Here is a 20,291-nt window from a genome sequence, read left to right on the forward strand (position 1 = left end):
CCTTCACCCAAAGACACCTCAGGGGAACCCCGCTGCCTACCGACGGTAGCTGGTGGGAAGCCTTCTCTCAGCAGAGGCACCAGTGACCCTGTGTCCCCATCTCTCCGCTCCTCTTCCCTCCCTCTCAACCTCTCTCCACTAGGTAGCGCTAGATCTCCACTGGAATCCTCTTCCTTCCCGGCAAACATTTTGCAGGGACCCTCAAGTCAATCAAAACATCTTTAACATGTTTACAGGTTGCTCTTTTTCTCTCTTTCAAAACAAAGAGCTTTTTGGGGGGAGGTGAGGATGGAGGAAATACATGTCCTTACAGCTTCCATCAGCTACTTCATTGTCAAGAAAATGTATTGGTGAGGAAATTAGCCCCACTCTTCAGCCACTGAAATATTACCCTCTGGGCATTTCTGGCTTCCCTAAGGCCACTTTCTCATCTTTCATCCTGACCTGAGACTGGCCTTCCGGAGGCGCCCTCTCCATCATGGTGGCTAGAAGGTCAAATCTACCAACAAATACTCTCTTCCAGAACTTGGGAGAATCTCCCCAAACTTAAGCCAAGTGGAGGTCCTCTCCAGAACACTCCAGTTCACAGAGATGCCCCCACTGGCTGCATCTAGTGCCTGATGCAGGCACCTGTGTGTGCCCAGCCCCAGCACAGCACCTGGCCCCGGGCAGATGCCCAGTGAACAGCTGTTGCCATGTGGCTAGAACTTGAGGGTATGTGTAGCCAGTAAAGGGGCACTTCCTTAGCTTGGCTGTCTGAGCACCCTATCACCCTCAGACCTGGGGTTTGCCACTCCCAGCCCAGCTATCTTCCCGCAAGCACCTCTACATCTACCCAAACTCAACGGGCAATTTCAGAACTCTCATGAGTTGTGTGGGCAGCCAACAAGAGAAGGGGGGCCTCAGAGCCACTCTGGTCTTGGTATTTATTGAGTAGAAGTGGCATCCAGACAATCCAACTGTCTGGGTTCCCCTCTCCCCAGATCAAGCCACCTATGTTTGCCCCGTCTCCGCATTTGGCCCAACATCTAGGGCTGGATGGCACCCCTGGCAAGATTTCCATGCCAGAAAACCAGCCCCCCACCCCAAGCAGGGACTAGAAACAACTTCGTGTCAGTTTGCTTAGAAAATCCACGTGCTCATCTTGTTATGTGAAAAAAGAGAGAGAGAGAGAAGTGAAAATAATATTACCAAACCAAGCTTATCTTTTTCTTCTGAGAAAGGGAGTTAGAAATGGACTATGAACCAAGGAAATTATTCCACATTCTGTAAACTGTGGGATAAAGACCAAAAATTTAAGTGTAGAAGAATATTAATGTTTGAAATGGCATATGTTGTGTTTGTCATGTATTTTGATACAATTTTGTAATAACATTTCTCAATTTGTGTATGGAAACCTGTTTTTTAATTCCGTAAGTCCACTACCCAGACAGCCTCTTTTATTCTTTTTTCTTTTTCTTTTTTTTGGGAGAGGGGGATCAAAAACAGGCTTGGTTTTTTATGCACAGAACAGTTTATTTACAACCCCATATGTGGATATGTACATAGCAATACAGGAGGCATTTACTTCCATGGTAGGCATTATATAAGTTAAGATCATAGGGGCACCTGGGTGGCTCAGTCAGTTAAGCATCTGCCACTGGCTCAGGTCAGGATCCCCGGGTCCTGGGATGGAGTCCCACATCAGGCACCCTGCTCAGCAGAGAGCCTGCTTCTCCCTCTCCCTCTGCTGCTCCCTCTGCTTGTGCACTCTCTCTCTCTCTCTGTCATATAAATAAATAAAATCTTTTTAAAAATTAAGATCATAAATATGAGGTAAGACCTCCATGGGCACAAAACAGCCTTTTATTGATTTTTTAAAAGATTTTATTTATTTATTCATGAGAGACACAGAGAGAGAGAGAGGCAGAGACACAGGCAGAAGGAGAAGCAGGCTCGCTGCAGGAACCCAATGTGGGACTCGATCCCCGGAATCCCGTGATCATCCCCTGAGCCAAAGGCAGACGCTCAACTGCTGAGCCACCCAGGTGTCACTTATTGATCTTTTAAAAATAAAATTCATATGTACCCATTGTTTGAAAAGTCAACAACTGGGGCACCTGGGTTGCTTAGTTGGTTAAGCATCCGACTCTTGATTTTGGCTTGTCATGATCTCAGAGTCCTGAGATAAGGCCCCAGGTCCAGCTCCATGCTTGGAGCCTGCTTAAGATTCTTTTCCTCTTCCTCTGTCCCTCCCCTACCCTTCTCTTTTAAAAAAAGTCAACAACACAGAAAGGAAATGGAAAGAACATAAAAGTCCCTTCTCCCTGACCACCCAATAACTGTCCATATCTCTTGTGTATCCCTCCAGCAAAAAGATGACAGGATACCAAAATTTTTACATATTTATATCATTTTTACTTAGAAGGGATCATACACTATGCACAATACACTAAACTGCTTTTTAAACTTACCCAAAGATCTATTAATGATCTTTTCATATGAACACACATAAATTTGCTTCGTTCTTTTAATAGTTGCATAAATCCCATTTTACAGCTGGGACATAATTTATTTAAAGGAGTTTTGGTTGTTTGCAGTTTTATTGCCATTCAAACAAAGCTGTAAGGAGTATTCTGTTCGTTTATCTTGGAGACTTCCAGGCAAATCTATCCATAGGACAAATTCAGAGCTGTGTAGTTGTTAGGTCAAAGAGCATGTCTATTTAAATTTTTGCTTTAACTATATCACCAAATTGTCCTAGAAAAGCCCTACAAACTTGTACTCTTAACCATCAGTTTGTGAAAGCAGCTGTTTCCCGAAGTCCTCATTGACACTGGAAATTATCACCCCTTTAGTTTCCAACAATGTGGTAAGTTTAAAGAGGCACCTGCTTATTTAGATTAGTATTTAATTATGTGTGAGACTTAGAATCCTTGCAGGATCTTCGGCTACTTGTTTTGTTGTGATTAGCCCATTGATGTTCTTTGCCCATTTTCCCAGAGGATGGTTCACTTCTTCTTTTTTTTTTCTTTTTTAAAGATTTTATTTACTCATGAGAGAGAGAGAGAGAGAGAGAGAGAGGCAGAGGGAGAAGCAGGCCCCATGCAGGGAGCCCGATGTGGGACTCGATCCCCGGTCCCCAGGATCACAACCTAGGCTGAAGGCGACGCTAAACCGCTGAGCCACCCGGGCTGCCCCGGATGGTTCACTTCTTTTATTGATTTATATGACCCCTCTGCAAATTAGGGAACCTAGGCCTTTGAGTGGCAAATGTCTTTTTTCATTTTGATATTTTTACTTTGTTTATGGGTATTTTGCCCACCAGAGTTGAGGCCTACGTTAACCATCTTCTTCAGAGCTATTCACTTCTGTGCTGTTCACCAAGGTCTTGCCTTGACTCTGATAATAAATACATCCATCTACATTTTCTGTGGAAGTGTTATGGTTGTAGTTTTTATGTTGAAGTCTCTGAGCCATTTTGAATTGATTTTGGTATAAAGAATGAGACGAGAATTCAGCTGAAGACTTTCTCAGATGGTCAGCCAGTTCTCCCCAGGCCATTACTTACCTCTCTTCATTTTCATCCTCTTTCCAGTCCTTGAAGGGCCACGTGGCTCCATGTAGTCACCAGAGTGGAACCCACAGAAGTACCACATTGATTTTCCCCAGTCTGCCACAGACAGACCAGAAGGTCCCATCACCAGGATCCTGCAGACACCTCTGTCATCAGGATAGAAGAGAAGACCAGCTCTTAGAGATGGAAAGGGCACCATTGGGACACACCTCCAATGTCTTCCTTTGGAAGGAAAAAGAGAAAAAGAAACCTCAGGGGAGATTGTACTCACTACAGAAATGAGAAAGAGAGCCACACCTGGATTTCTAAAGACACATAACTTATGCACACCCTCTATAGATGTTATAACACACACATGAACCCACAAGTACAGATACGCCCTGACACATGCGCATGCGTGTACTCACACACACTCACACACTTCAGATACACTGAGTTTCTCTAATGAGGGTACATAGACCTAAAGAACCCTCTCAGTCCCAGGAACTCCAAGAGTGGTAAAGCCAGTGTTTCTCAAATAATATCCATATTCCTGTTAAAGGAAAAAAAATCTGGAAGACCCCCCCACCAAGATATCTCTGCAAGACCCTCAGAAAATGAAGAGAAACCAAAGACTTGTTCTATGCAGATCTTCCTTTTTTTTTTTTTTTTAAGATTTTATTTATTCACTTGAGACAGAGAGGCACTGAGAGAGAACATGAGGGGAGAGGGAGAGGGAGAAGCAGACTCTCCGCTGAGCAGGGAGCCCGACATGGGGCTCGATCCCAGAACCCCAGAATTGTGACCTAAGATGAAGGCACAGGCTCAACCATCTGAGCCACCCAGGTGCCCCTTATGCAGATCTTCCAATCACAAGTTAATACATATTGAAAACTGCTAACAAGATTTATGTCACCATTTTTTTACGTCACCATTTAAAATGAAAACAGGATTTGAAAACATGTCCCCAGCATTAAAAGACCCAGAATAACATAGCCAGAGACCCTTGGGGTGGGGTAGGGGTTTACGTGAAGGCACAATCATGTAGCAAGTCTGCAATTTCAAATCCTCCCACACATGAAAGTAAAGGAAAGCTCTCTCAGATTCTTTGCTCTCTTTCTGCCTCTCCTGATTCAGCAGACGCCGGCTCCTGGCAACAAAATATGATCCTCCTCCCCTTTTACCTTATTCCATAACCCCTTTGAATTTTTCTAATAGAAATCGTTGTGGTTGTACTGGGAAATTTCTAAAATCATTGCTCTAAGCGTAGGTACTTAAAAAATATAGAATTTTTAAAATGTGAAGCTACACCCACACTCTGGAAAATAGTATCTCTTTAAGTTGTGGTGGGCTGACCTGGGAACTCTGGGTCACCTCCCAGGTTGGAGCTGTGAGACATAACAGCTGGGATAACCTGGGAGAGAGACCCTGTCTCAGTTTCCTGCAATGTTCTCCCAGAAAGATTGTTTGCTTTTTTTCTGGGGGCTCCCTAGGTTATCAGGGGCTAGTGGCTCTTAGGGTCAGCAGCCCAGCAGGTGTGCAGGGCCTGGAAGGCATGGAAGGAGGATCCCAGCTTCTGCCTAGTTCTGTCCCCACCAGGCTGTTGCAACCTTCAAAAGGCGTCTGTCCAGCCTCTCTGGAACCCACAGCCACCTGAAGAATGTGGCAGTGGCCGTTTTCAGCTACATTAGGAGAATGAACCAGGCTAGAGGAGTTTCTCACTCAGTTTCTCACACTTGCATGCCCCTGACGGCCCTCCCACCTTCACCAGGTCCCTCCCCATTTTCCCTCACACAGGTAATCCTGTCTCACAGGACCCAGACGAACACTCTCATTATGCAAAATACAAATAATAAATAAGAACCAGGTTTCTGTCTTTACCTCATCATAAGTATAGACTGCACAAATAGGTATGAAATTTGCAGAACATAGGCTGACTTGAAAATACAGACTAAGTGACTTATACAAAATTTATTTTGCAGGCCCAGGGGTCTCTCAAACAGCTGGGCTGTTATCCTTCAGAAAGGTGAAACCAGGGATCCCTGGGTGGCGCAGCGGTTTAGCGCCTGCTTTTGGCCCAGGGCGCCATCCTGGAGAGCCGGGATCGAGTCCCACGTCGGGCTTCCGGTGCATGGAGCCTGCTTCTCCCTCTCCCTGTGTCTCTACCTCTCTCTCTCACTGTGTGCCTATCATAAATAAATAAAATAAAATAAATTTTAAAAAAATTTTAAAAAGAAAGGTGAAACCAGGGGAAAAGGATGCATCTCAGAGCTGTGGCCTGAGCTGCTGAAGGCCTGAGCTGCCTCTCCAGGACGACCCCATTGCTGCTGTCGCTGGGTGAGTAGCGACACGCAGTGGCGAATTCATGGTGGGTAGCGGTTCTCCCAAAGAGCACCAGGCAGGCCAGCTGGCTCTGCTCCGTGTGGGCCCTGCAAAGAGTCTGGAAGGACCTACACCAATGCAGGGGCAGGGAGACTCTGGGGATTGCAGTGATGGCAACATGTTCATGTTCTTTATTTTTAAATGTTTCATAATGCTGTGATTAATCAGAAAAACTGGAGATTTTTCTCAGAGGTATTTGAGAATAGAGAAACAAGGCTGCTCCATGTCCCTGCAGTAGTCCAGGCGAGTTCCACGGAGATGGGAGAGCTGGACCAGGTCTCTGAGGATGAGCATACAGAAGGATGTTCACCTCCTGTGCCCCCAGGGTTGGTGGGAAGTGGCCTTCATGACCATCAGGACCCTGGGTCTGAGAAAAGGACACCTGGGCTGACACATGAACTTGACTGAGGCCATCGCCCCAAGCCCAGGGTGGGTGCACGTCCAGGTTGGACAGAGCAGGGGTCAGTGGGATCAGGATCATCCCAGTCCTTGAGGCTTTCTCTGTCTCAGAGGTCACCCTGGGCTGAACCAGGGAGCCAGAGAGGGTGAGTAGCTGGGGTTTGGCACTTCACCCACCCCCTGTCCACTCTCCAGGCCCAAGGCCCCCTGACCCATGACCCCAGGAACAGAGTCCAGTCCTTCTGGGGCACCCTCACTCCTCTCCTCAAGTGAGGCTGCCAAAGTCAGAAGTGGGGGCCAGGAAGACAAGGGTGCTAAGGGGTGGACAGCAGGTGAGGGGAAGGGAAAGATAAAAAGAGGAAGCAACCCGGAGAGAGGGATGGCGACAGAAAGACCCCCAGAAAGACACATGGAGGGACACAAAGAGTCACACATACACACTCTCTCTCTCTAAGGAGGTAGAGTCCGAGAGACAAAGACTGAGAGAGAGAGAGAGGGAGAGACAGACAGAAATTAGGGCAGGACCTACATTCCACTCACTGGCTTCCTAGAAGTGTGGATAGGGAGGCAGGTGCAAGCCAAGTGGTGGGCAGAGAGGTCAGAGCCAGAGGTCAAATAAAGGGGTCTAGGCATCAGTATCCCAGAGAACAAACATCTGCTGTCACTTGCTATGCCCTCAGCACCATGCTAGATGCTACAGAGAAAAAAGCTGCAGGCCACATCCTTGCCCACCCCCCATCTCAGAGGAGGATTAATAACAGGCTGAGGCAGCTTTTCAGGGACCAAAGGGGAGGTAGAGGCTCCCGCAGAGCTGAGGTCACCAGAGTGGGGCTTGGTGACAGGGCTGCACTTGAGCTGCATTAAGAGCAGATTCAAGGAAGGGGCAAGGGTGGTTGAGTAGGAAGGATGGTGTCAGCAAAGGTGTGGAGGTGGGGCATGTGTGGGTACAATGGGAGGGCCTTGAATGCCAAGCTAAGAAAGCTGAGGGAGCTCCTGGTCACACCTGAACACACGAGTGATGTGATAGAAGCTGTGCTTTAGAGAGACCTGGGCTAGTCAGTGGCCAGACCTGCAGACAGCAAAATAAAACCGAGAAGGTCACAGGCACCCACTGACCCCTCCAGCACCTTCTCATGACACCTGCTACCTGATACTGCATTCCAGCAGCCCCAGACCCCTGGCCCACACTGAGCTGTTCTCACCTCCATGCCTTTGCCCATGTGGTGTCCTCTGGCAGGAAGGCCTTTCCCTTCCACAGCCCCTAACCCAGCAAATACTGAAACATCATTCAGACTCTTCTCAAGGGTCTTCTCTTTCAGGCAGCCTTGAGGCAGGCATCAGTGCCCCCTGGGTCCTCCCAGCGTGAAAGTCATTGTGAAGTCTCCCTAGGCTCAGCTGAGTCAAATGGTGTTTTGGACCAAAACCAGAAAATAGAATCAGCCCCATCAGCATCGGTGCCTTACCACACCCCAAATTTGCCTATCCACTCAAAGAAGCCCCACCAGCTGTCAGGCCCCAGCATCCAAACCCCGAAGACAGGAAGGCATGGGCTGAGGAGGTGGAGTGACAGGGCAGGGAACATTTGCCTAGAGGTGCTCTGGGCTGGTGTGGCACAGAGCAGTGACTGTTTCCTCCAGAGAGGAGGGGAGTGCCACTGGGGGGCACTCGGGGCTGGCCAGGGGGCCTTCGTGGAGAGAGATTGCCTCCACCTGACATCCTTGGCTGGGCCCCAAGAGGCTGAGCTGGGGGCTGGACATCACCCCTTCCTTGTCCCTTGGAAAAGAAGACCCTCCTCTGCACCCCCCTAGCCCCCAGAGCCATCTGGATTTGCTGGGAAGGTGGCCGAAGCCTCCCTGCTCCCCCCGACGGCCGCCCACCCCCAGCGGGCCTGAGCCATGGAAAAGTTCCGCATGCTCTTCCAGCACTTCCAGTCCAGCTCAGAGTCGGTGATGAACGGCATCTGCTTGCTGCTGGCCGCGGTCACCGTCAAGCTCTACTCCTCCTTTGACTTCAACTGCCCCTGCCTGGCGCGCTACAACACCCTGTACGGCCTGGGGCTGCTGCTCACACCCCCCCTCGCCCTCTTCCTCTGCGGCCTCCTCGCCAACCGGCAGTCGGTGGTGATGGTTGAGGAGTGGCGCCGGCCCGTGGGGCAGCGGACCAAGGACCCAGGGATCATCAGGTGCGCTCCCACACCACCCACAGTGGGATTGTCAGGGCCACCCCCCCAGTCCCTGCCAGGTGGCTCCCAAAGCCCAGTGATCCTCATGGGTATTGGCAGGGTTCCCCCATGCACCCCCATAGGCACTATCAGGTGTGCCCCCAGTTGGGAAGAGGAGGAGCCCACAGGGGCTCTTCAGCCAGTTTCCACTCTGGAAACAGGTATTTCTGTTCCTGTCGTTTGTCACCCTTCCATGGCCGGTGCTGGAGACCCATGGATGTTATAGGATTCCCAGGTTTTGTGCAGGTCACATCTGTTCGCTGGCCGTGAGTTATCACTCAGTATGTACATGAAGGGCCATCCCGTGACACGCACAGCCAGCTTGCCCACATCGTAGGAGGCGTGATTGGCTCCAAGGCTGTGTTCCCTCTACCTGTGAGCTCCCCGGGGCCAAGGAATGTCACCTGCTGAACCGCTGTGTCCTCAGAGCCTTGCACCTGCTGGGGCACTATATCAAAATCAGTTAATGGACTTTAGCAATTCATAATGCTCCCTGGCCAATATTGAGCACCACCTTGGTCCCATGCTCTGTGCCAAGTGCCATGTGTACACAGCCTCTGAATTCCTACCTTGGCCCTGAGAGGGCTCCAGGATTAGACCCGTTTTCCAGGATGAGGCGCCTGAAGCAGAGAGGGTGAGTAACTCAGAGCTTCCACAGCAAGGAAGAAGCATGGCTCAGATTCAAACACAGGTGGACTCCCAGTCCAAGCTGGCACCACTGTCCTGAGTGTTTTGGACAAAAGGTCTAAGTGCTCTAGATCTGCGGGCAGTGGCAGGAGGGGCTTGGGGATTTCAGCCTACTGATCTCTATTTTTCCCCTAGTCTTGGTATGGACAAATGCAGTGTTCTCAAGGGTATATAATGTACAGTCATAACAAGTCCCCAGTTCCACCTTCTAACCTCCTTGCCCCTAGAAAACACCAGATCCACCCCTATCCATGATGCATTTATAATTCATTGCTGGGTGGGCCCTGCGCCCTTATACACACCCCCAGCATACACCATTTTATGGTTTGTACACAGTCCAAGTCAGAAACAACACCTGCGTGCCCTGCTCAGCAGCCTCTGCTTCATGTTGCACTGGGGGTCCTGTGCTCCCTGTGATTCAGCCATGTGGCAAGGGTCACACACACTGGCCATGCCCTTTGCCTTTTCCCCTGTGGCTCAGGGAGTATAGCACCTCCAGACCTGGAGGGAGGTGTCTGAGGCACTGCCTCTAGAAGGATTATTGGGCAGGGCTGTCTTCATTTAGGCTCTCCCCAAAAGCAGCTCTGGGGAGAAGGTGATCGTGAGTGGGCACCTGGGGTCAGTCCTTCTGGGGACCCTCTGAGAACACAGATAGAACACAATTCTCACCCAGAGTTTAGGAAGATGTGGTCTTTATCCACCAGGCCCCGTCCCTGTGAATTGAAGGTTGACTAGGGTTGTTAACTCTCCTGGTTTCTAGTGACCCCCTCTGGGAGCAGAGACTCCTCCAAAGCCCTCAGGCAGAGCCATGCAGGTGGTTGAGGTCAGAGGCCCTCAGCCCTGCCGCATGAATGGAACTGATCACCAAAGATAGAAGTGCCTCTGGCATGGGCAGGGCCTAGAGTAAGAGGCCTACCAATTCCCCAGTGCTCCCATCCTGGGACTGCAGGCAGGACTCTCCTGATCTCCTGGGGCCCCCAGCCCTCCAGCCTCTCCGCCCTCTGCTGCCCAGACCTCTGATGTAAGCTCATCAGGTATCTCCTAGCCCTCCTGGGAAGTCCATCCTTGCCTTTCTCCTACAGCCTTCCTGCTGCAGCTGAATTCCGGCCACCCTTCGTGACCCTGCCTTCCTCTACCCCTAGGTATATGTGCTCCTCTGTGCTGCAGAGAGCGCTGGCTGCCCCCCTTGTCTGGATCCTACTGGCCCTCCTTGATGGCAAGTGCTTCGTGTGTGCCTTTAGCAGTTCTGTGGACCCTGAGAAGTTTCTGGACTTTGCCAACATGACCCCCAGCCAGGTGCAGCTCTTCCTGGCCAAGGTACCCTGCAAGGAGGACGAGCTGGTCAGGGACAGCCCCGCCAGAAAGGCAGTGTCCCGCTACCTACGGTGCCTGTCCCAGGTAATTTGGGTGGTTCTCTCCCAGCCCCAGAAAATCTCCTGCTTTGTTTTCTGAAGGGCATGGGATGAGGAGGTATGAGTGGTTCCCTAGGGCCCCTCTCTCCTACTGGAAACACAACCAAGGAGCGGATGGCCCCTGGGAGGATCAGGAGCATAATCCCTAAACAGGACTCCATTGGGCCTTAAGAAGCACACACTTTGCTATCAACATTAACTCACCCCAGGGCAGAGACCAGGTGCCCGTACCCTCCAGGAGTCAGCTAGTTCCATCCCCAGGAAGCTAGATGACAAAAGCCCTGGAGATACACTGCTCTGCCCTGCCCCCCACCCCATAGGCACATTCTTGCCACCTCTCAGGAATAAAACTAATTACCATTTATTGAGCACCTATATATCAGGCACTGTGTTAAGCATTTCATACGCATTACTTCATTTATTCTCAGAATAACCTGATGAGATGGGTATAATTATTATCATCCCATTTTGCAGATAAGGAAACTGAGGTCCTGAAAGTTTAGTTCACAGACCCAAGTTGCACTGCTCACAGGAGACAGGGCAGGGATCTGAAGTGTCATCACTCCAAGCCCTCTGAACCACCTCACTGCAATGCAGGTCCTCCCCAGGCCCCTAGCTCCCTACACTGGCATCCATTCCATCACCCTGGGGGCAGACTCCAGCCCCACCCCCCAGCCCAGACTCCAGATTCCTCCCAGAGGCCAGTTGGGCCTGGGTCCCCACAAAAGTATTTACATTAACCCATCACATGCAGAGCACGGCTGGGGCTACAGGGAATAAAAACACAACCCAGCCCTTTGTGGGAGCCAAGACAAGTGCATGATGGAGACAGGACCGGTGCTCAGGACACGTCTGATTCTGGGTCAGACTCTGCCTTAGCCACATTACTCCCCCATCTAGGTCTCAGCCTCTCAAAATCAAGGGAGGTTTGGACTCCTCCACGTGGATGAGACCTGCAGGCTTAAACTCTCTGGGCTCTCACTAGTTCACCAGAAAGAGCATTGAATTTTCAGGCACACCAAGGTTTGAATCCTGACTCAGATGTAGGTTATCCGGCACATTAAATGCTCCTCACGTGTAAAACACTCACATGACTATTTTACGTTGGTAGGGGGAAGGGGAAATCCTGAGAGAGGCCAAATGAGAGAGCTTTGTAAACCAGATCTACAAATGATAAGGGTTCATATGTCTTTGTGACTTAGAGGAGTGATTTCTCTGCCCCAGGAGCACACTGGCTGGTCTTAAGCACAGCCTTGGAGAGACTAAAGCTTTGGGTGGGCAGAGAGGAGGTAGGGAGAGGCGTTGGGCAGGTGTGGGCTCCAAACTCAGGGAACTCTTCAAGTCTTTCCTCACCCTTGCCCTGGAACACTGTCCCCTGTTTGTATCCTATATAACTATTACTCAACTTCCAGGTCTCAGCAACCACCCCACTGTTCCCTTGAGTCCTCAAGTTCAGATTGGGTGTCCCTCTTCTGTATTTCCGTGACCCCCTATACATCTCTCAACATAGCATTCAGCCAATCTATCTATCACCGTTTCCTTGTTTCCTCCACTAAAGTGTGAGGTCCCCAGTGCCTCTTCCAAAATATAGGACAGGTGGCTGCATAGATGGGATGCATAAGCACCTGTGAGGATAGGTGAAGGACGGGGTAAAAAAAAAAGGATGATGGATGGATGGATGAATGAGTGGGTGGATGATGGGTGGGTGATGGGTGGGTGGGTAGATGGGTGGGTGGAGTGTAAGGAGGCAAAACTCTGCCTCCATGCATCTTAGGTTTCCCGCTGAGACTCTAACAAAAAAGTTAACAGGAGGAAAACCCAGTTTATTAATGTGCCCAGTGCATATCACATGGGAGAAACCTAAAACAAAAAAGAGTAACTCAAAGTGGTGGCTTAGAACTGCAGCTTATCTGCCATCTTCAAAAAGAGCAATGCCTTTGTAGAACAATGACACGACGAAGGAGAGCAGTGTCTGGCTCCAAGGGCAGAAATTGTGGAAGGTCAATAGATGACCAGAAGCTACGTGAGGTTTGTCAGCAGATTCCTCTGGTGTTGTCTCTGGGCAGATAAGAATTGTTTCCTAGTAAAAGGAGAATATATTTCCTGCCTTTAGGCACAAAAGAGGAGGGTAAAGAGAACTGTTCCTAGGGTTGCTGCTTCCTGTCTTCCATTCAAGATAATTTTTATGTCAAAGAGGCATATTTTGGGGTGACATTCTGGTTTCCTTCAGGAAGAAGGTTGGGAGGATGAATGAAGGGTGGGTGGATAAATGGAAGAAAGGATGAGAGTATGGAAACATGAGTGGATGGGTAGGAGGATGTATGATGTACAGACACAAGGTCCGAAGCGAGGATGGCTGGATGGGATGCTGATAGATACATAGGTGAGAGGATAGACGGCTGAACCAATGGGTGGAGAAAGAGTTGGACAGACGGATGGATGCAAGGATGAGACTGAATGCAAGTGAGGATGGGTGGAGGTGGTTGGTAGGAGGGATGAGCAAATGGGAACATGGATAGATTTGGGGAGAGATGGGAGGGATAAGGAAAGGGAGAGACTTTGGAACACCCTTGCCAAGCTGTATAGCACCCGGCCTCACCCCTGCCTCCCAGGCCATCGGCTGGAGCATCACCCTGCTCCTGATCATCGTGGCCTTCCTGGCCCGCTGCCTGAGGCCTTGCTTCGACCAGACAGTCTTCCTGCAGCGCAGATACTGGAGCAACTATGTGGACCTGGAGCAGAAGCTCTTCGACGAGACGTGCTGTGAGCACGCGCGGGACTTCGCGCACCGCTGCGTGCTGCACTTCTTCGCCAGCATGCAGAGTGAGATGCGGGCCCGCGGGCTGCGCCGGGACACCGCGGGCGGGCGCCCCGAGCCCCCCCTGATGCCCAACGGCCCCGACGGCCTGGATGGCGACGGTGGCAGCAAGGCCCACCTGCGGGCGGTCTCCAGCCGGGAGCAGGTGGACCGCCTCCTGAGCACATGGTACTCCAGCAAACCACCGCTCGACCTCGTGGCATCCCCTGGGCTCCGGGCAGGTGGCCTCAGCCACCGCGCCCCCACAGTGGCCCTGGGCACCAGGCTGCCCCAGCACACTGACGTGTAGAGACCCTAGCGGGGAATGCCCCCCTAACAACCATCTGGGGCCTTTCCGGGCTATGGGGACCCCCCAGGCAGGGCAACCTAACCCTTGCTGGGCTCCTTCCTCAAAATGGCTTGGCCTCTGGCCGAGTTTCAGGCTGTGGCCTCCAGCATGCTCTAAGTCAGGGCTTCACAAACTTTAAGATGCTCACCGTTGCCCGGAGCTCTTGTTAAATGCGGATTCGGATTCAGTGCATCTAGGACTAGGTCCCATATTGCATCTCTGTCAGGCTCCTGGGTGATACACTTGTGAACTAGCAAGAGTCTAAGTAGATCTGCTGTGCATTCTGGATCCTAGATGTACAGATTCTAAATTAAAAATAATAATATAATAACATCTAACATGTTTGCCATATGCCAGGCATTGTTTTAAGGTCTTTACATATGTAACTCGTTTAATCCTCATGATAACCTCATGAAGTAGGATGATTATTAGCCCCATTTTAGAGAAGAAAACTGAGGCCAAAAGAGGTTAAGTTGCTCAAGGTCACCCATGGAGAAGATGGAATTTGATCCCAGGAGGCCTGGCTGCTACAGAAGTCTCAGCCCTCTAGATAGTTTGTGTATTTGTTTTCAGCGCTCTGGTTGGGTTTCCTGCAGCTTCCCCTGAGTTTCTCTGAGTAATAACTAGCAAGTTCCAGGTGTGTGGTGCAGGGAACAGATCTGAAAATCAGGGCAGGGGTGGACCCAGACATGCCTACACTGACCAAGCACCCCAGGTGATTTGATAAGTGCCAATGTTTTGTTTTCTTTTTTAAGACTTATTTAGTTATTTATTTCAGAGAGACAGCAAGAGAGCAGGGGAAGGGCAGAGGGAGAGGGAGTGTCATACAGACTCCCCGCTGAGCACAGAGTCCAATGTGGGGCTGGATCCCACCACTCTGAGATCATGACCTGAGCTGGAACCAAGAGCCCAATGCTTAGCCGACTGCACCATGCAGGCGTTCCAATGTTTAAGACCTCTGCGCCAAGTGTGAGTGTTGGGCCTGGCTAGGAAGGAAAACCCTTGAAACACCAGGGTTTAAGTCTTGCTGGAAGAACTACCACTCAGTCTCTGGCAGCCCAAACAGGAAAGGTGGGGAAGATCTAGCCTCAGAGCAACTCTGGACCTCTGCCCCTCCCTGATGACTCATTCATCTCTATCTCTCTCTCTCTCTCTCTCTCTCTCTCTCTCTCTCTCACACACACACACACACACACACACACACACACTCACTCATACAAACACAAACACAAACACATCCTGCTATGGCCTCCATCAGCACAGATGGTAACCACAGATATGCAAAGCTGAGTTCCCCCCATGCTTTTCTGGTCCTCAGGGCCTGGAAGGCAGTGCAGGAGCCCCTGGATGTCCCCCTGGAGCCCAGCCGCCCTCCATATCAGGCAATCTCTGCTCTCCTGGGCTCTTGCCAAGAGACTTGTATGACCAGATAATCTTTGTAGCTCAGCCTCCCTCCACCTACTGTGCTGTGGTCAGACCATGCAAATGTCTGAAACAGAGCATGATTTAACCAAAGTGTTAGCAGGGATTGAATGGGAAGGAAGGAGAGGAATCTTAGAGATAGCCCAGTCAGCTCAGGGTAAGGGGCTCAGGGACCCCACTTTGGGCTGCAAGGAAGCAGCATTTGGCCCAGTAAAAAGCCACTGACTGCAGTCAATACCCTACCTTCTTGTACTGTGCACTTATAAAGTACCAAGTGCACAGAAAGCATTGTGCCAGGAAATAGTAAAGAAAAAATACACGGATGATGTAACCTGCCCTCACGGAGCTCACTGTCATACAGGGACAGAGCTGGATACAGAAACAATTATAACCAAAGAATTATACCAAAGAAAAATGTATAAGTGATATGATAGAGGCAAGCCATGTGCCACAGAGATTTAGCATGGAGAAGAATGGCTCCAAGCTGGGGGATCAGGGAAGGCTCCTTTTGAATGAGTCTGGAAGGAGAGGGAGGGTTTTGACAAGTGGAGAGAGAGTTGGGGGTGGGGCCACAGGGCACCTACAGGGAGGAAACAGCAAGAACAAAGGCAAAGAATTGGGAAAGGAGGCAGCATATGTGTCATTTATTCATTCAGCAAATATTGATGGAATGCCCAGAGTGCCAGAGAATAGGGCAGACAACATCTCTCTTTTTTTTTTTTTAAGATTTTATTTATTTATTCATGAGAGACACAGAGAGCGACAGAGACACAGGCAGAGGGAGAGGCAGACTTCTCACAGGGAGCCAGATACAGAACTCGATCCCAGGACCCCGTGATCACGACCTGAGCCAAAGGCAGACACTTAATCTCTGAGCCACCCAGGCATCCCAAGAGCTCTTTTTTCTTTTTTTTCTTTTTTTTTTTAATTTTTTTTTTTTTTTAAATTTATGATAGTCACAGAGAGAGAGAGAGAGAGAGAGGCAGAGACATAGGCAGAGGGAGAAGCAGGCTCCATGCACCGGGAACCTGACGTGGGATTCGATCCCAGGTCTCCAGGATCGCGCCCTGGGCCAAAGGCAGGCGCTAAACCGCTGCGCCACCCAGGGATCCCTCTTTTTTCTTTTTTTTTAATTTATTCAAGAGAGAGAGAGAGAGAGAGAGAGAGGCAGAGATACAGGAAGAGGGAGAAGCAGGCTCCAAGCAGGGAGCCCCATGTGGGACTCGATCCTGGGTCTCCAGGATCACGCCCTGGGCTGAAGGCGGCGCTAAACCACTGAGCCACTCGGGCTGCCCAAGAGCTCTGTCTTAATGGCATTTCCAGTCTGGAAGGGAGAGCTGACGTGATCTAGTGAGCACACAACCAAATGCAGAGGTGTACCGTTCAGCCTGGTGAAAGCGGAGGAGCTTGGCTAGGGGGCCAAGGAGCCCACTTCTGATGAGTCCCATCAAGAATTGCTCCCGATGGGCAGCCCGGGTGGCTCAGCGGTTTAGCGCCGCCTTCAGCCCAAGGCCTGATCCTAGAGACCTGGGATCAAGTCCCACATCAGGCTCCCTGCATGGAGCCTGCTTCTCCCTCTGCCTGTGTCTCTGCCTCTCTCTTTCTGTGTTCTCATGAATAAATAAATAAAATCTTAAAAAAAAAAAAAATTGCTCCCGAGCCCTGCATCCCGTGACACATTCTCCGGCTCCTTGGCCCTTGACAGCCCTCAAATGTGTCCTTACCCTTCAGTCCCCAAATGATGTGGTTTCCAATTCAAACCTCTTTGCCATTGTCCATCCACCATTTGCTCACATCCCATGAGAGCGAGATGCCTGGAGCAGTGCAGGTCACCCAACCAGGGAGTGAGGGACATGGCTGGAAGGCTCCCACCTGCTCCCAAAGACCCTCATCTCCCTGGAGAGCAGCCATCATGAGTGCCCAAGCTTATCACCCCAGCCCCAGCTAACTCTGGGTGGTACCCCTCCCGACCATGCCCTGCAGAGAGGGCCTGTCTCCTGGGAGACACAGTGGCCAGCTGGGCAAGGCAAAAATGTACTAGAAGCTACCTGGACAGCTGCAGTTCTGCAAGGAAAAGGAGTCTTGGGAGTTTAGGTCAGGACTGTGGCTTGATCCCGCAGGCAACTAGACATGAGAGGCAACTGCATGCCCGCAGGTCAGGAGGAAGGACACGGCATGGATGTTTAAGCTGCAGGAGTGGGCAGGGCCAGCAAGAGAGAGACTTGAATGAGAAGAGGAAGGAACAAGAACTTCAGAGCTTTGAAGGAGAAAGAGGGGGCAGTAAATGAGAGAAAAAGGAAAAATCACAGAGGAAAAGTCCCGAAGAATGCCAGAGACAAGTAAATTTCACAATGGGGGAAGGCTACACAATAAATCCAGAGCTTCAGGGAGATCCAGGAGTGGGAGGACTAAAGGAATATCATTGGTTTTTGGTAACTCTGTAGGGCAGAGGACTGCTCACCCAGGAAGGTGTCCTGGCGAGGCAGATGGGGCAGGGGTTCTGTAGGATTCATATATATCCGTGGGCAGTGCCTAACCCCTGGCCCCCAACACACCCCCAGGGTTATAAAGGACAGGTGGGAGGTTTGGAGCTTGACCTGTTTTAGGATACTGATGTGGGAGGGACCCTTAGCACCCCAACAGAGGAAGAGGCATCAGGACCTGAAAAGTATGACAAGAATAGAGGAATCATGTCCACGCTAACACGCTTCCACTTCCAGGGTGCCATAGGAGGTAAAGGAGTTCTCTGCTGACAGCCTGACTGCCTGGCCCTTTGAGGCCAAATGAAATGACCTGTCCTTATCTCTGCTTGATCTGCTCTGCAGGGGGGAGGGCAGAGAGGGCTGTAGGATGGGGAGAGTGCCCCTGAAGCTCTAGAGGAGAGCAACAGAAAGTGGTCTGGGTGGTAACTGGTAGCAGGACGGAGGTGACATTGGTTGTTACCGTGGTAATGAGCTTTGAGTGGGCACCAGCCCCTCCTGAGCACCCCTCCTTGCACCCAGCCACCCTTCACATGAAGGAGGACCTGCTCTTCAGAACCTCCCCACCCTGCTCACAGAATCCAATCTGGTGGCAAGCCCAGAGCCAGAGTGACAGGACTATCTCCTCTCTGTGTCTGAATTCCTCCCTCACTGAGCATCTACTAAAGCAGCCACACTGGGCTGAGCATTAGGAACACAGCAGTGAACGAAAGAGGCATCGGTATCGGCTTTCGACACACACTTGTGCTCTCCTACGCAAATCAGAGATTTTCCTAGAGGTTCGGCACCCACTCTCCAGAGGCCCCCTTTGCATGCTACTTTTCATGCCACTCTTCACTCCTCCAACCCGGAGGGGACTCGGCAGCACTGGCATGGGTGTCAGGACAACTCCTGGGGGCAGGAGGTGAAGGGACTGGTGCTCATCCCACAGTGGTAGCCGTGGCTGAGTTTGTCACCCAAGGCATCCAAAAGTTTGAGCAGGGACATGACATTCCTGTTTTCCATTTATACCCAGTCACACTCTAGGAGCTACAGGGCAGAGGCGAGAAAGACACAGAGCACTGCTAGCTGCACCACTGAAGACCATACTGCAGCAGATGAGAATGGTGGGCCCCAAGTCCGCCTCCTGGTCCCTGGAACCTGGGAGTGTGTTACCTGCAAAAGGGACTTTGCAGATGTGATTGTGTTAAAAGTCTTGATGGAGAGACTATCCTGGATTAGCCAGGACTACCCATGCAATCAGGGTCCTTAGAAGAGGGTGGTGGGAGGATCATGGGAAGAGAAGTGACACAGAAGCAGAGGCCGAAGGGACGTGGGGTTGTGAGCCGGGAGATGTGTGTATCTTCTCCAAGCCGGGGAAGGCTGGGAAATGGATTCCCCCCTGGAGCATAGCCTGCCAGCACCTTAATGATTTTTAGCCCATTGTGACCTCTTTCAGACTCCTGACTGCCTCTTCCCTCCCGCAGAACTATGAGAAAATACACTTGTGTTGTTTTAAGCCAATGAACTTGTGGTAATTTTCTATAGTAATAGGAAACGAATATAGATTTTCAAAATGCACCACTGATGTTCAAGTGCAGAATTGATCATTATTACCATTCCCAGGTTATAAGGGTCCTCTACTTGAGAACTCGCTGGGGGCCCAGGGCTGCACTCAACTCCTCCCTGCAGCAGCCCCCCTAAGGCTCACCACAGCCTGAGAGGTAAGCTCTTTAATTCTCCCTGTTCCACAGATGAGCAGCCTGTGTCCCTTCTGTGGTCGCTGACACAGTTCTGGCCTTAGCTATGACTCAACAGGCCACTTCCACCTTCTCCCCAGTAGGAGAGAGGTTCCTAATCTTCCCATCCCAGTGGATCAACACACTGAAAACACTGGTACAATACACTGAGGCAAACTTAGGGGCTTTGGAGACATCTATACAGGGCCTGATGGAAAAAAAAACATTACATCTTCCTTATATAACTATGGTAAGAAAAATGTGGTACAAAGTACTAGGAAAGTTATTAAATACTGAATTGGTATAAAACATCCTAATGAAGTCTCCCAGATCTCTCAGAATGAGAAATATGAGCTGGCTTCAGTGAGCACAACTTTTTAACATCAGAATTTTTTTTTTTTTTTTTGCTTGAAATAATCACAGGCATTTCCTATTCGAGGCTCTTTTCTCTAATTGCAATATAATTGACATATAACATGTTGGTGTCAGGTGTACAACGTAATGATTAGATATTTGTATATATTGCAAAATGATCACCACAATAAGTCTAGTTAACATTAATCACCACACACAGTTACAATTTTTTTTTCCTGAGAAGAACGTCTAAGATCCAACTTTCAAATATGTGATATAGAATTATTAACTATTGACACCAAGCCATATATTACATCCTCATGACTTATTTATTTTATAACTGGAAGTTTGTTTTGACCTCCTCCCATTTATCCCACCCCCACGAAGGCTTTTTAATGACGATCTTTTCAAAAATTTACAAGAGTTTGAATGGTATGTAAAGAATCTAACACACATTTACTTGGAATAACTAAACAAAATTCTTGTGATAATAATAGGCTTAGAATCCAGTTAAACTGGGTTTTGGAGGGATATT

General features: G+C 50.0%; 1 protein-coding gene across 1 annotated transcript; it reads left to right on the forward strand.

Annotated features, from left to right (window-relative positions):
* Positions 1 to 8,211: 8,211 nt before the first annotated feature.
* CALHM3 (calcium homeostasis modulator 3) lies at positions 8,212 to 13,743 on the forward strand. Its single transcript, XM_041741007.1, has 3 exons — positions 8,212 to 8,498; positions 10,367 to 10,622; positions 13,249 to 13,743. The coding sequence occupies exons 1-3, from the start codon at positions 8,212 to 8,214 to the stop codon at positions 13,741 to 13,743; spliced, it is 1,038 nt and encodes a 345-aa protein (XP_041596941.1).
* The last annotated feature ends 6,548 nt before the right edge of the window (positions 13,744 to 20,291 follow it).

This window comes from Vulpes lagopus, chromosome 2 (assembly GCF_018345385.1).
Source record: "Vulpes lagopus strain Blue_001 chromosome 2, ASM1834538v1, whole genome shotgun sequence".
Classification (NCBI taxonomy): Eukaryota; Metazoa; Chordata; class Mammalia; order Carnivora; family Canidae; genus Vulpes; species Vulpes lagopus.